The 16708-nt window shown below is 41.6% G+C and overlaps 1 protein-coding gene across 23 annotated transcripts; it reads left to right on the forward strand.

Moving 5' to 3' along the window:
• Positions 1 to 12938: 12938 nt before the first annotated feature.
• LOC145062101 (polyadenylate-binding protein RBP47-like) lies at positions 12939 to 15455 on the forward strand. 23 transcript variants are annotated; one of them, XR_013687434.1, is made up of 9 exons: positions 12939 to 13400; positions 13574 to 13682; positions 13771 to 13791; positions 13903 to 13946; positions 14553 to 14656; positions 14727 to 14836; positions 14939 to 15035; positions 15155 to 15227; positions 15363 to 15451. XR_013687434.1 is itself a non-coding variant. In XM_079009737.1 (8 exons), the coding sequence occupies exons 4-7, from the start codon at positions 14615 to 14617 to the stop codon at positions 15197 to 15199; spliced, it is 294 nt and encodes a 97-aa protein (XP_078865863.1). In that variant the 5' UTR covers positions 12939 to 13400; positions 13574 to 13682; positions 13771 to 13946; positions 14553 to 14614; the 3' UTR covers positions 15200 to 15227; positions 15363 to 15455. The 23 variants fall into 23 exon arrangements, 11 of the variants coding, with proteins under 11 accessions (XP_078865863.1, XP_078865862.1, XP_078865853.1 ...); XR_013687424.1 differs by having other exon boundaries at positions 13771 to 13946; positions 15119 to 15227; positions 15363 to 15453; XR_013687430.1 differs by having other exon boundaries at positions 14939 to 15227; positions 15363 to 15447.
• The last annotated feature ends 1253 nt before the right edge of the window (positions 15456 to 16708 follow it).

The raw sequence follows: 16708 nt of genomic DNA on the forward strand, positions 1-16708 counted from the left end.
CAACGCCCCCCAAGATCATTGTAACACCGTAAATTTTCAAAATAATTTTTCTTTTTCAAAATCACATAACGTATCACATCACAAATCAAGATCCATAATCAATACTGTTTTCAAAAACAAATCCCAAGATCTCTACACATAATAAACTCCATCGGTGTGGGTGTACGTGTCAAGTCGTCGCCTTCCCACGGTCCTCGCTGGTACCTGAGACATCAAACACAACAACTGTAAGCATAAATGCTTAGTGAGTTCCCCCAAAATACCACATACCACAAATACGCCACTCAAGGCTAAATCCGACCCTCTGGTCTAGATGTCTCAGCGGGACCCTCCAGTCCCGCAGCTCATTGGGCCCTCCGGCTCGGTCAGAATCGTTGGACCCTCTGGTCCGGTCTACACAATCATACAGCATACATATAACACATAGCACATAATCTCATACATAGCACATAATCTCATACATAGCACATAAGACCCTCTGGTCAACTCATAATACCACTCAAGGTAACGTATAGTGAGAAGACTCACCTCGCGTGTCTCGGTAACTCGTAAATCTCTTAACCACTAGTGCTCAATCTCCCGAGCTATCGTCCTCCTACAACACAAACGTATTTCTACTTAATACTACCTCGACTTTGGCTGACTAACACTACGAAGTCAAACCAGTCAACACTGGTCAACGGTCAACGGTCAACCTGACTCGCCGAGTCTGGCGTGGACTCGCCGAGTTCCTACGGGAACCCGATCCCTCTGAATCTCTTCCGACTCACCGAGTCACTCACCCGACTCGGTTACTCAACCCCTGGTTCGAAATCGTTGAACAACCCGCACCAACTCGCCGAGTCTGGGGAATGGACTCGGCGAGTGCATTCCATGCACAACCCCAAACGACCTTCTGAGGTCAGATCCGCTTCACTAACTCATAGATCCAGTCTCCTTAATCTTATTGACCACGTAAAGTCCAAATCTGGATGCTCATCAAGCATTGAATAACTCATGAATGGTGTTTTAGCCTCAAATACATTGATCCCAAGCCAATACCTCCATGGATGCATATAAAGCTTTGGTAAGGAGGTGCTCTGGACCTCTATGGGTCCAGATCTAGGACCTTAACTCGCTAAGGGACCATGAGGACACTAGATCTAGCCACAAATGGGTTCAAAAGCCCTAAATCTACATGAACATCACAATAACAGAGAATGATTCGAGATTGTACCTCAGTTGTGATGTTCTGGACCTCAAATCTTCAAGAATCCATCCCTCTCTTGCTTCCTCTTGGCTAGATCTCCTCTTTCCTTGCTAGACAACAACTCCAAGATCAATAATGGCTCCTTCCCTCACTTGAATCACTCAATCGCTCTAGGGTTTCACTCTGGGGACTGATGAGTGCAAATGACGGCCATAAGGCCCTTTAAATATGCCTCAACCTGAGAAATTAGGGTTTCATTAAATAACGTGGACTCGCCGAGTCCACTCTTGGACTCACCGAGTCCGGACGCGAACCCGCGTCCAAATCCACAATCATACTCGGCGAGTCTAGGCTCCAACTCTCCGAGACTCCACAAATCACCAAAATAAATAAATAAATAATACCTGGGAATCTGGGCTGTTACAATTCTCCCCCACTAGAACTAGACTTCGCCCTCGAAGTCTCGCTCTGCAAATAACTCCGGATGCTGCTCACGCATCTCACGCTCCGGCTCCCAAGTCATCTTGGACCCCCTCCGATGTTGCCACTGAACCAAAACCAAGGGTACCTCCTTGTTCCGCAGAACCTTGATCTTTCGATCCACAATCGCAACTGGTCTCTCCGCATAGTTCAGGCTCGCATCCACCTGAATGTCCTCTAACGGCACTACCGCCGACTCGTCGGTTATACACTTCCTCAACTGAGACACATGGAAGGTATTATGAATCCGCTCCAATTCCGTGGGTAGCTCCAAGCGATATGCTACCCTGCCCACCCTCGCGATCACTCGAAACGACCCAATATACCGGGGCCCTAGCTTTCCCCTCTTCCTGAATCGGATCACTCCCTTCCAAGGAGATACCTTCAGGAGAACATAATCACCGACCTGGAAATCGAGCTCGGTTCGACGTCTATCTGCATAACTCTTCTGGCGACTCTGAGCGGTCAACAACCTCTGCCTGACCTGCTGGATCTGCTCTGTCGTCTGAAGCACTATCTCTGTACTACCCATCACGCGTTGCCCTACCTCACCCCATCAAATAGGGGTACGACATCTCCTCCCATACAACAGCTCAAAGGGTGGCATACCGATGCTCGAATGATGGCTGTTGTTGTAGGAAAACTTTGCCAAGGGCAAATACGCGTCCCAGCTCCTGCCGAAGTCCAACACACATGCTCGAAGCATGTCCTCGAGCGTCTGAATCGTCCGCTCACTCTGCCCATCGGTCTGTGGGTGGTATGCGGTACTAAAATGCAACCACGTACCCAACTCCTCGTGAAATTTCTTCCAGAATCTGGAAGTGAAACGCACATCTCGGTCTGACACAATCGAGATGGGTACGCCATGCCGCGATACCACCTCCCTCACGTACAGTTCTGCCAACCTCTCCGCAGAAGAACTCTCACTAATAGCGAGAAAGTGGGCGCTCTTCGTCAATCGGTCCACTATCACCCAAATCGCATCGACACCCCTTGCCGTTCTCGGCAATTTGGTGATGAAATCCATGGATATCTGCTCCTACTTCCACTCCGGAATCTCAAGTGGTTGCAACTTACCATGCGGTTTCTGGTGCTCGGCCTTAACCCTACGACAGGTTAGGCATCTCTCAACGAACCACGCCACATCTCTCTTCATGCAGGGCCACCAATACTCCCTCTTCAGATCCAGATACATCTTAGTGGCCCCAGGATGGATCGAAAAATTCGATTTGTGCGCCTCTTCCATCAAGATAGTACGCGTCCCGCCCACAAACGGTACCCAAATCCGACCCTGGAAGGTCATAAGCCCACGGCTATCAGTAACAAACTCTGACACCTGCCCGATAACTCGCTCTCTCTTACGGTTCTCCGGTCTCACCGCCTCGGCCTGGGCCCCTCTGATGGTATCCAATACCGGAGTCATCACCGTCAACCTCATACAGATATCTCGCATCGGGGCACCCTCTGCCCTACGACTCAGGGCGTCGGCTACCACATTAGCCTTGCCCGGGTGGTACAGGATCTCGCAATCATAATCCTTTACCACATCCAACCATCTCCTCTGTCGCATGTTCAAGTTGGGCTGATCCATCAAGTACTTCAAGCTCTTGTGGTCCGTGTATATCGTACACCGAACCCCATACAGATAGTGACGCCAGATCTTGAGGGCGAACACCACAGCCCCTAATTCCAGATCGTGGGTGGGATATCTTGTCTCATGAGGCTTTAACTGCCTCGATGCATACGCAATCACATGCCCTCTCTGCATCAACACCGCTCCCATCCCCGATATCGATGCGTCACAGTACACCACGAAATCCTCCATCCCTTCCGGTAGTGCGAGTACAGGAGCTTTGCACAATCTCTGGCGAAGGGTCTCAAACGAGGTCTGCTGCTCTGGACCCCATGAGAAAGCAACACCCTTCCGGGTCAACTTGGTAAGTGGCACGGCGATCTGGGAGAAATCTCTGATAAATCTCCGATAGTAGCCTGCCAGCCCTAAGAAGCTCTTGATCTCCGTAGGTGACCTCGACACCTCCCAACTCATCACAGCCTCAATCTTGGCCGGGTCAACCAAAATCCCATTCTGGTTAACGAGATGTCCTAAGAACTAGACCTCCCGTAACCAAAAATCGCACTTGGAGAATTTGGCGAAAAGCCTCTCCGCTCTCAGAACTCCGAGGAGCTCCCTCAAATGTTCCGCATGCTGCTCTCTGGTCCTCGAATACACCCGGATGTCATCAATGAAAACAATCACCGAACGATCCAACATCGGCCTACACACCCTGTGTCACACCCCTGAACTAGGCGGCGGAAATGTTCGGGAGCTGCCGTGACTCAATTGAATACCATAACATTGAATATATATGAAACGTAACAACATTCGTCACCATGCATTAATATAGTACAACCAATAAAGTTTACATGAAGTACATTGTTTAAACATTACATTCCCAAAAATAAATTGTTCGATTCGTTAATAAGTAAACTGCAAGCCATCACTGAGTACATTTTCCTTTGATTCACTGGTTCCCTGAGAATACAAGTATTTTGAAAAGCGTCAACATGCGAAATGTTGGTGAGTTCATAAGCGGTATTTGAAAAACAATGTTTTGTATCATTTTGAAAACCACCAGAAAATCCGATATTTTCCGAAAAGAAAAGCTTTTGAAAACGTTTGTGAAGATCCATAGGTATGCTTGTTTGTTTCTATACTTGTAAAAATTGTTCATTAAACTTGTATACATTTCGAATCCGTATGTATTGAAAAACCCTAGGAAAACCCGATGTTTTCCTAATTCTTTGAATTCCATGAAGTTAAAATGAAACCATTGTAACGCGTGAAGTTATCAATTCCAGGCGACGTCGGATTATTTTTGAGCATGATTAATTGCTATAAACATGCGTTACACAAACGACCAGTTTATAACTATACTAATGATCCCGTAGGCGTCGTCCGTACTAATCACGTTATCCGACCGCCCTGACTACGTGTAATCCCACATCCGAAGAGAAAGAGGACACGAAGACCCCGATGACTCCATTAACCGGTTGGGGATATAAAAAAAAAGGTACGAGGGGTCCCTGACCCGCCTCGCATGAAATACCGACTTTACTAGCAATACCAAAGGACCCTTGGGGACCAATAGTATACAAGCCATTGAAAGTCCTTTTACGCTGTGTTAGATCGGGTAAGACCCAACACCTCGTAAGGTAGAAGTCTTCGGGCCTTAAGATCAGGTCATTGGGCTAGCTAGGCCCAACAAGCAAGATTTTACACTTTGGGGCCCAAAGATGGTGCGTAGACGTCTGTGCACTCTCACATGTATATTGAATTCCCAAATGTTACTTGTATAAATCGAGATATCGTCGCGTTAGTAGTTTCGGGTTTTTATTGGTTCGAGACCGAACCAATTCGTTTAACAACGACTTTTGGTATTGTTGTGTATTGTATTTCGTCGATAGTCGCAGTGCCATTATTTGATCAAATTGCGTGTATTGAATTAGCCTTGGAAGTTTTCTGTTTTCAGCCCCTCATTGTTTGTAAAATTTACTTTTTCAACCCTTTAATTAAATAACTTTCCGGTTTGGTCCTTAAATCATTTTTCTTGACATTTTAACACCAAAAATTATTGAAATTAATATTTTTCAGCATATTTTTCATTGAAAACAGTTTAAGTCCCTGAAAATGCATTTTTCTCGGTTATAACCCCTCTTTTTCGCAATTTTGACAATTTTGGCCCAAATTGGAAAATTTTTGCAACTTTGGTCCTTTTTAAATTTAAAAAGCATTTTAAACCTTTGAAAAGTACTTCGAACACTAATAGTCCACTGTTTTACAGAAAAACATAGTTTTGGCCCTCCAAAACAGAAAAATTCGCATAATGGGCCTTATTGGGCCGAAATTGTCATTTTTAGCCCATTAAGCTTGAAATTTATGTTTTTAATCCTCCAACAAGTATATTTTCAGAAAATACATTATGGAAACTGTTTTGACACTCCTCATCCATCAGAATTCGTGATATGTCATTTTGGGCCCTTAAACTTTATATTTTTAACATTTTATGTCCAAAAATTGAGTTTTTAGCCCAAATAAAATGTTATTAAGCCATTTAGCTATTTTTCTTGGAACACTTGGTATGTAGAAATATACTTGATGCTAGTATCATTTAACATAGAGTGTATCTCGGTTTTTAGGGGTTTTATGGCTAGATCCAACATTATAACACACAAAAACTCACATATGAGCATAGGAATCATACAAGGCATACAAAACACATATAGATCTACACTTTCACTTGTATTCCCCCCCCCCCCCACAAAACTCATAAAAACAGAAAATAGGGGGTATGAAGCTCACCTTGGGTGTGTGATTTCGGTTTTTGAAGAAAAGATGGAAGAAAACTTGGTGATTTTTGGCCTTAGCACCCTTTTCTTGAAGATCTCGAGTTTGATGTGCTTCTAGGATGTAAGATCACGGGTTTTGCATGGATTAGGAAAAGATTTTGATAACAAAAAGAATCTAAGTCATAGATCCACACATAATCTTACCTTAGATGAAGAATTTGTGGAAATTTCCTCTTAAATGCTTCCTAAATTTCGAGATCTTTGGGTGGAGAGGGAGGAGTGTTCTTGAGGGAGTTTGAGAGATTTTTGTGAATGTGTGTGTGTTTGAGATGGCCGAGAGTGAAGGAGGGAAAAGAAGAAGTGATCTTTGAAGTGATACTTGCATGGAGGTATGTGATATGTTGCATGGATATCCAAAAGACAATAATGAGGTGGCAATGGCAAGTCAACTCTTCATCTCTCCTTGGGTTTGGGCCTTGGGCCGAGAGTTTGGAAGGGAAAAGGAAAATTTTGGGCTTTTTACCCCTAAGCCCAATATTAGAGTTTGTTTGGGTATGTTTTAAACCTAAAAGAATGTGGTAGGATTTTTACATTTTTGTTGGACTAGTTTAGGTTAATCATGGTTCAAAACTTTTAATTTATTTCATTCTAGGCTCAACATGGCCCAAAATGTTGAAATAAATTAATGTGGGTCCAATTAGAGCCCATTTAAGGGTTCTAAGCCCATGATAGTCAAATTGAAAGCTCATTGGTCCATTGAGTCCAATAAGGAAGTCCTAGTCCAAGGTGGACCTAAATAAGAACTTCTAGAGTTTCCAATTGTTTGATGACTATTTGTAGTACTTGTATGATGTATTTGATTGAAGTTTTTGATGTCATAATCATAGGTGTCACACATGTTCTTAAGTTTTGATTCACATTAACTTGAGTGTATAGATTACATGACACAAAATTTCCAGTTGTGACACCCTGTTCATGAGATCCATGAACGCCGCTGGTGCATTGGTGAGCCCGAATGGCATCACCACGAACTTGTAATGCCCGTAACGAGTCCTAAACGCCGTCTTCTGGATATCCTCTTCCCGAACTCTCATCTAGTGATATCCCGATCTCAAGTGTATCTTGGAGAACCAAGACGCCCCCTACAACTGATCGAATAGATCGTCGATCATCGGTAATGGGTAACGGTTCTTGACCGTCAACTTGTTCAACTCCCGGTAATCAATGCACATCTGGTGTGAACCATCCTTTTTCTTGAAAAAAAGGATCGGCGCTCCCCAGGGAGAGCTACTGGGATGGATGAACCCTTTCCCCAACAGCTCTTGCAGCTGTGAGGATAACTCCTGCATCTCTGGCGGTGCTAGCCGATACGGCGCCTTGGCGATAGGCGCAGCCCCGGGAACCAGATCGATACGAAACTCCACCTGCCTCTCGGGAGGCACACCCGGCAACTCCTCGGGAAACACGTCCGGGAACTCACGCACTATCGGCACCTCATCCACTGAACTTGGCCTCCCAGCGGCCTCTCGCACATCTGTCACATAGGCTACGAACCCCTTGCAGCCCTGCTGCAAACTCCGCCTCGCTCTAATGGCCGAACAAAAAACCGAACCACCACGAGTCCCATCGCCGTAAACCGTCAGCGCTCCCCCACTAGGATCTCGGATCGTCACCAATTGACGCTCGCAATCTATGACAGCCCCAAAACGGCTCAACCAATCCATTCCTACTATGACACAAACATCCCCCATAGCCTCCGTCTGGACTGATGCAATTTGAGTGGCCAGATGAGATTGAATGGTTATCGAGAGAGTTTTCGTACGGCGATTAGAGTACTCCTTCCGACTTAATGCATCAGCTACCACGTTGGCCTTGCCTGGGTGGTACTTGATCTCACATTCGTAGTCATTTAGCAATTCCACCCATCTTCGTTGTCTCATGTTCAGCTCCTTCTGATTCAAGATGTGCTGGAGGCTCTTGTGGTCCGTGAAGATGGTGCACTTTGTACCGTACAGGTAGTGCCTCCAAATTTTCAGAGCGAAGACCACGAATCCCAGTTCTAGGTCATGGGTCGTGTAATTTACTTCGTGCGTCTTTAGCTGGAAGGCTCTCCCCTAGCCTTCGGTGCTTCGGCCTTCACTGGCCGGGTCTCAGCAGCTCGAACCGCAGATGTAGATCCCTGCGCTGACCTCTGAAGCTGGGGGCACTCGGCCTTCCGATGGCCGGTCTGGTTGCAATGGAAGCAAACCGAGAACCCCTTCGGACAGTCCCTCGCAAAATGTCCTTCCTTCCCGCATTTGTAGCATACCCCAGTCTTGCACGGCCCATCATGGCTATGACCGCACTTCCCACAAGTGCAGACCCTCGAACTTCCCGTCCTCGAATCAGCGGGCTTTGCCCGCTTGGCGGCCGACTGCGAATGCGCCGGTCGCCGATCACCCTTCTGCAACTCAGTCTCCTCCCTCGCCTATGTCTCAAGCTCAATCTCCCTCTTTCGAGCATTTGCCTGGAGCTCGGCAAATGTCTGGTAAGTCGAGTTCGCCACGAACTCACGGATGTCCCTCCTCAGTATACTCAGATAACGGCTCATGCGAGCCTGCTCAGTGGACACCAACTCCGGGCAAAACAGCGCCCAGTCATGAAACATCCTCGTAATCACTGTCACCGACTCTGTCCCCTGCTTGAGGGTCAGAAACTCCTGAGCTAAACGTTCCCTCTCCACCTGGGGAACATACTCGTCACAAAACATCATAGTAAACCTCTCCCAGGTCACTGCAGTCAGCTCAGCTGTAGAATAGCTCGCGGTCACGAATTTCCACCAGTCCTTCGCCCCCAAGCGAAGCTGGTTGAGTGCGAATCGCACCCTCAAATGCTCCGGACACGAGCACGTATAGAAACACCCTTCTATGTCTGAGATCCACCTCATAGCGGCGATCGGATCCTGTGTACCATCGAACTCCGGTGGTTTCGTGTTGTTGAACTCTCGGTACAGCAACAAATCACCACCCTGGGGTCTCGCAGCAGCAACAGCTGCGGTGGCTGCAGCAACATCAACATCAGTCAAAGCAGCGTAACGCTCGTCAAACGTCTCGATCAGTGTGGTCTTAATAGACCCAAACATCTCCGGAATCTCGGCTCTGATGGCAGCAGCCACCTCCTCATGGATGATCCGACAGATCTCCTCATCGCTCACCCCACTGCTCTCGAGGTTATGGCGTGTCCCGACCATGATCAACCTCTGAAATACAACATAAGAATTATCAGGGATACTCTCGAGTATACTCACACTCGATAACTCAAACATCCTCTCTCCTGGTACCCCCAAGGATTCTTACTTGGACTGCACACCAATCCGGTGTCTTCAATAGTACGGGCCCAATACTATCGTCCACACCGAATCGATATACAACCCAAGTCCTCCTCCTAGGATCCCAAATCGCAAATACTCTACTCTCGCTATGCACTGGCTACCCTCAATAGCCCTCTCCTGAGCTCCTCACTGCTACCTACTCACTCTCAAAGTATCTCATAGCAGCAGCGATCTCCTAAGCTAAGGCATCACAAATCAGGCCCACTCTAGTCCTAATAGGAATACCTAGCCTCTCTAACATGCACAACATAATATCTCATAACTCATAACATATAATGTAAGGGTATTTTGGGGATTCACCGTTCGGGCGCTGGCTGACCGTACACACCTCCCACTCTGCTTGTTTCCAAAACCTCTTTTTCTTTTTAGAAAATTTTAGTTTTATTTGAAAATTTCTCAAATCCCCGGTTTGAGTTCAAATACGCCCGAAGGTGCATCCGAATCCCTCAAACCAAGGCTCTGATACCAACTTGTAACACCGTAAATTTTCAAAATAATTTTTCTTTTTCAAAATCACATAACGTATCACATCACAAATCAAGATCCATAATCAATGTTGTTTTCAAAAACAAATCCCAAGATCTCTACACATAATAAACTACATCGGTGTGGGTGTACGTGTCAAGCCGTCGCCTTCCCACGGTCCTCGCTGGTACCTGAGACATCAAACACAACAACTGTAAGCATAAATGCTTAGTGAGTTCCCCAAAATACCACATACCACAAATACGCCACTCAAGGCTAAATCCGACCCTCTAGTCTAGATGTCTCAGCGGGACCCTCCAGTCCCGCAGCTCGTCGGACCCTCCGGTCCAGTCACAGCTCATTGGGCCCTCCGGCCCGGTCAGAATCGTTGGACCCTCTGGTCCGGTTTACACAATCATACAGCATACATATAACACATAGCACATAATCTCATACATAGCACATAAGACCCTCTGGTCAACTCATAATACCACTCAAGGTAACGTATAGTGAGAAGACTCACCTCGCGTGTCTCGGTAACTTGTAAATCTCTTAACCACTAGTGCTCGATCTCCCGAGCTATCGTCCTCCTATAATACAAACGTATTTCTACTTAATACTACCTCGACTCTGGCTGACTAACACTACGAAGTCAAACTAGTCAACGGTCAACCTGACTCGCCGAGTTCCTACGGGAACTCGATCCCTTTGAATCTCTTCCGACTCACCGAGTCACTCACCCGACTCGGTTACCCGCTGGTTCGAAATCGTTGAACAACCCGCACCAACTCGCCGAGTCTGGGGAATGGACTCGGCGAGTGCATTCCATGCACAACCCCAAACGACCTTCTGAGGTCAGATCCGCTTCACTAACTCATAGATCCAGTCTCCTTAATCTTATTGACCACGTAAAGTCCAAATCTTGATGCTCATCAAGCATTGAATAACTCATGAATGGTGTTTTAGCCTCAAATACATTGATCCCAAGCCAATACCTCCATGGATGCATATAAAGCTTTGGTAAGGAGGTGCTCTGGACCTCTATGGGTCCAGATCCAGGACCTTAACTCGCTAAGGGACCATGAGGACACTAGATCTAGCCACAAATGGGTTCAAAAGCCCTAAATCTACATAAACATCACAATAACAGAGAATGATTTGAGATTGTACCTCAGTTGTGATGTTCTGGACCTCAAATCTTCAAAAATCCACCCCTCTCTTGCTTCCTCTTGGCTAGATCTCCTATTTCCTTGCTAGACAACAACTCCAAGATCAATAATGGCTCCTTCCCTCACTTGAATCACTCAATCGCTCTAGAGTTTCACTCTGGGGACTGATGAGTGCAAATAACGGCCATAAAGCCCTTTAAATATGCCTCAAACCCGATCAATTAGGGTTTCATTAAACAGCGTGGACTCGCCGAGTCCACTCTTGGACTCACCGAGTCCGGACGCGAACCCACGTCCAAATCCGCGATCATACTCGGTGAGTCTAGGCTCCAACTCGCCGAGTCTCCTCACAAATCCTCAAAATAAATAAATGAATAATACCTTGAAATCCGGGCTGTTACAATCATATACAGGGTCGAAAAATTAAATTTTTTCAAAAGCCGAGGACGAATAAGAAAAAAATGGTCATTATGTTTATTATAACTTTTTATTCTTAGATAAAAATATATAATGAAAAAAATTTGAAGATTTGCAACTGCCCACTTTGTCCCCTCAAACGCCCCCATAAATTCATATGCAATCGCACACCAAATACATGCCCAATACCGGCCGTCTATAAATAAAATGTATATAATGTTGTGTAGTTTTAGTCGACTAGTTATAATAAAATTAAAATGTAATACTATGAACTCGTGGTTTACCAAAATGTAATAAAAAAAATGTCCATGTTTGAACAAAGTTATTATAATTTAATATTAGAAAGGCTAGCTTTTTTATGTGTTAGAGCAGTTCAATAAAATAATATGTCAGATTTTTTGTTTATAATATGTTACAAAATGTTGTCGTTATTAAAAGTTAATCTTATTAAATTCATTGTATTTAAATAAGGCTTGTTAGATTTTGAAACATTGCTGCTGTATAAACTATAGAGCATAACACATTAAAATTATAAAAAGACACCAAAAAGAAATAAAATAACCAAAAACCAATCTAACGTAAACAAATATGCCTATGTATATTGTTATTTTAATACTGCTATAATTTACTAATTATTTTCTTTAAAATTAGAAAAATGTTTATTGTAATATATCGGTAGGCGTTCATCCATTAACTGATATTCTTTCAAAAAATATCGTCACTAAATGTGAAAACATGGATATTTTAAGTGCATTAATTAATTTAAATATCATTTGCAGGAGTGCATATTATACTTAAATAGATTAAAAATATATAACGTTGTATAGTTTTAATTAACCAGTTATATAAAATATAAAAAAAACAAAAAAAAAACAAAAAAAAAACTGTAATTAATATGAATATATGATATGAACCCACGGTCGAATAAAAGCAACGGGTTTTTTCATATCAAAACAGTTAAACAGGCCATTTTTTGCTTTTTGAACGGACTGATTTAGTTATTGCATTACTAGTTTATAATCCGTGGAAACCACGGTTAGAAAATTAATTAAATTTCTAAGTAAAAACTCAAAACTATTAATTAATAATTTTAAATAACTTATTAATTAAAAGATATTTTTTAGTTATATATAAAATTATAATTGTTGATTCAATTAAATACATAAAATAAATCATCTTATAATTTATATAAATTTTATTTTATTATAATTTGTATAATTTTTATTTTATTTTTATTCTAATATTCTTATATATATTAAAGGAGGATAGTTTTTAGGAACAGTGAACATTCTGATTTTTTGGCAGAAATAACCCAAAAGTTTTCATATTTTCAGTGGTTCGGATTTTTGACACTAAAGTTTGGTATATTGGCAATTTGGTCCCTTAAATTATTAATAGAGGTGTAAAGATAAGGATGAGGCCGATACGTGTCGTTCCCGCGTCTCCCCTGCTGGTTCTGGTGGTTCTGCCTTATCTTCCCCCCACCTGCTTTCTCATCCAACCATATTCAGATTTCACCGCTTTTCGAAAACTCTCAGTCTTCGTCTAAACTCATCACCTTCAAATTTATGTTGATCGTTGCTTTTGTTTTTCTTCTCCAATCTACAGACGGGACCATACAGATGAGGCAAGTGATTCCAACAGACACGATGCAGATGAGGCAACTGATTCTAATAGACCTACGAAGGTTTCAAACAAAGAAACTTAGGGTTTCTTACTTTCTTCCCTTTTCAGGTCAAGGTACACCATGCACTGCTGACGTGGCAGCTCAAACTCTACCACCTTCATGGGTCGATACTTCTACGCGTGCTCCACGAAGCCGCGATTGGGGTTGGGGGTTTTGTTCGCGGCCAGGGTCCGTTGCCAGTGGGGGGCTTCCGCTTTGAAGAAGAGGGCTTCCACCACCACTCTCTGGCCGAAGTCGTGGTCGAAGTCGTTGCAGCAACGATCAGGTACAAATCAGGTATAGCCTTTGTTGCTTTCCTTCTGTATCTTGTATTTTCCTTTCGTTTTTTTCTTGCCTTTATCGGGAACAACCGACTTGTGCAACCGAGTTGTAAGTTGTACAGCTGAGATTTTTGGATTATCTTTTTTGGATTTTGGCTTCACTACAATTTCAAATTTTGTTTGCTTCAGGTACGTATTATGAACCTTAGGTTACAAAATTTGGAAATTTTGTTTGATCGACGATGGAAGGAAAAGCGTCGAACCATACTCGCATTCAAGTGCTCATATTCTTGGCTAGGTATTGAACTAAAGACGAATTTGTTTTACTGGAAATGATTTCTGTGTATAACGTGGATGCTGAATTCAGTTGTATACATTGTTTTCAGGTCATTACAGGCCCTTAAAATGTTTGTGCACTACTAGATCTCTCTTTCCCCCACGCGATAGTGACATGACCATGTTCAACTTTAGTTGTATCTTGTATCATCACTAAGCCATTTTCATTGACTATGCTGCAGATTTTCAAAGCCGTGGCATACACATCAAGACTCAAAATCTATTGGTATGCTTCTCTACATATTAGAGTGTGTCACAGGGACATCATGCCTCAAAATCTGTTAGTATACTTCTCTCCGGAGATATAAATCATAACATTGGTTGATTAATTTATTAGTTCATGTCATGTGCGTGCATCATTTGTTTAACATTTAAATTTGCACCGATGTCTTTCCTTGAGAGGGACTATGTATTTATATAGTTTATCCAAGATCCAAGATAGGTTCAGGTTGATTGTCGTATCATAGATTAGAGATGCAGACCAAGTGTCTGATGAAATGCCTGAAGGAGATTGCCTTTTCTTTTTTATTTATCCATATTTTGATCATGAGTGATCGATGAAAACTAAGAGGGTGATGTTTCTAGAAAGAATGATAATATGTGTGTTGTTTAGCTTATTTATAATGCATCAGGTTGCCACGAATGAGAGAATCCTTGAGTCATTGAATTTATTTAGGAATATGTTTATTTTCATGGTTTTTTATGCGGTACAATATAAAGGAAGGCATTGTGGATCTTAATAATGAGATCTGGTTACTAATTTTCGTATGTTTACACCAACTTTTTTCTGGTTCTGATTTGTGAATGTATTGATTACCTCCATTTTTTGCAGGCAGACATACAAAATCGAGTGATCCATCACTCGATCACTAACTTTTTTAACCACAAATATGCATGTTTGATATCCCAATGGACACTGATCTAACAAACACAACTGTAAGTCTAGCAATTTTGAATTATACATTTATGCCCATTTTCTTCATAACTTTCATCTTTCTTATTGCAGGTTTATATCGACCAACTTGACCCTGGTGTTGCAGAGGAGGGATTGAGGTCGATTTTCTTGCAATTTGGTGAAATAGTTTATGTCAAAATTCCCACTGCAAAAGGATGCAGGTTTGTTCAGTTTGTCAAAAGCTAAGTCTTAAATTTGTCAAAAAAAAAAAAAAACTTAATACATGAAAAAACTGTAAAGAGTTAATTACTAATTTCCTATAGGACATCTGCTGAAGAAGCAATTCAAAGGATGCATGGAAGTCAAATTGGTCAAACTATAGTCCACCTTTCTTGGGGAAAAAGCATAGCTACTAAACAGGTGAACATTAATTGTGATATGCGACAAACACACTTTTCAGATTTATTTTATTTTGTATTTTTTAATTGATTACCAGTGAGTAGGTTATTGGTGTTTTAAGTAAAGAAAGCTGAAATCAGGTGTTTTTGTTCATCTTCGGTCAAATTTATGGAGCAAAAGCATGAAGTTCATCAAAGGGGGAAGATGGATAAGGTTGTTGTTTATAGCATATTACAACATTTTGATATCTTTTCTTATTAACATATTGTCCTGTCAAAATTCTATCCAATTATTGGATTGTATTTTCAAAATTTTCTTATTATAACATTTACACATTTGTAAATGTAGGCTAACAACTTATGCAACGTACTTTACTTTGACACAAAAGCAATACCTTCCGCCCCCCGCAACGCGGGGGAAAACTTTCTAGTTATTAATTTAATGTGATTTAAATTTTGAAATTTGAAATTTGAAATAAAGAATTAATATATTGATAAGTGTCATGATATTAATTACAAGTGCCAATAGGATTGACAAGTGTCATGATATTTATTACAATACCTAACATGATGACATATGGCAAAATAACTACTCTTTTATTAGTATAGGGAGATTGGAAACGTTAAACGTCTTTGTGCTGAAAAGATTACAAGTAATGTTCACATAAAGTAATTGTTAGTAATTTCTAATACCCATTTGTTAATAAAATATATTAGAAATTAATAATTTATTAAGTGGGCATTATATACTTGATAAGTTACAAAATGATATTCATTGTCATAAATTAAAGCTCAATGGGGGCTCTCAAACTTTGTGTATAAATAAATAGTGGATGGTCTTCATAAAGATACACAAACTTTTTTCTATACAATGTATTCTACATAATTATTGCAAACTATGTTTAACGGAAAAGTTGGAATAATTTGGCCAAATAATGACATACAAGCAGTGGCGAATCTAGAACAAAAAATCACGTGGTTCCTAAATTAAGTGAGACCAATAAAAAAATCAACAACACTTTTAGGGTCGGGTCGGGTCGGCTCATCTACCTTAAAAGAACCGAATCAATTTAATCAGCTCATGTACCTTGTGCCACCGATTAAAAATTTTTAAAAAACAATTGAAATATAACTGAAAAATGCGTACGGTTTAACGAAAAACTAGTTAATTATTAGTCCATTGAAAAAGTGGCGAACGGAGAGTGAGAGACTTTGGCATGTGGGCTTTCATTTTATTAGAATAACTTATTTATTTATTAATATTTTGAGAGTGCCGGTTAATAGTGGTTAACTTTTTGTTATCAATCTCATAATTTAAAATAACAAATTGTCTATAATAATTAAATTTTTCTCTTTTTAAAATGGTTTTTTTAGAAAAAAATTTAAAAAACAAACTCAAGGTAGGTCCTCTATTTTTTCTAAGGTAGTTCCTAATTTTTCTACCATATACATTGTAAATAAAATTGAGAACTTAGGTAGGTCCTAGGACCTACCTAAGCATATGGTGGATTCGTCCTTGCATACAAGGTATGTTTTTGAGCAAAATTATTTATGTGGAATGTGAACGAACATAGTTTGACAAAATAATAAGGTTCATATAATAATTAATTATGTATTCTATTTGTATTTTTATAGTCATTTATGAGCATTAATTATGGAAATTGATTTATGTAATAAGTTTTTTTAATACATAAT

Source organism: Lactuca serriola, chromosome 7, assembly GCF_051521515.1.
Source record: "Lactuca serriola cultivar US96UC23 chromosome 7, Lser_US96UC23_V15, whole genome shotgun sequence".
In the NCBI taxonomy this organism is placed as follows: domain Eukaryota; kingdom Viridiplantae; phylum Streptophyta; class Magnoliopsida; order Asterales; family Asteraceae; genus Lactuca; species Lactuca serriola.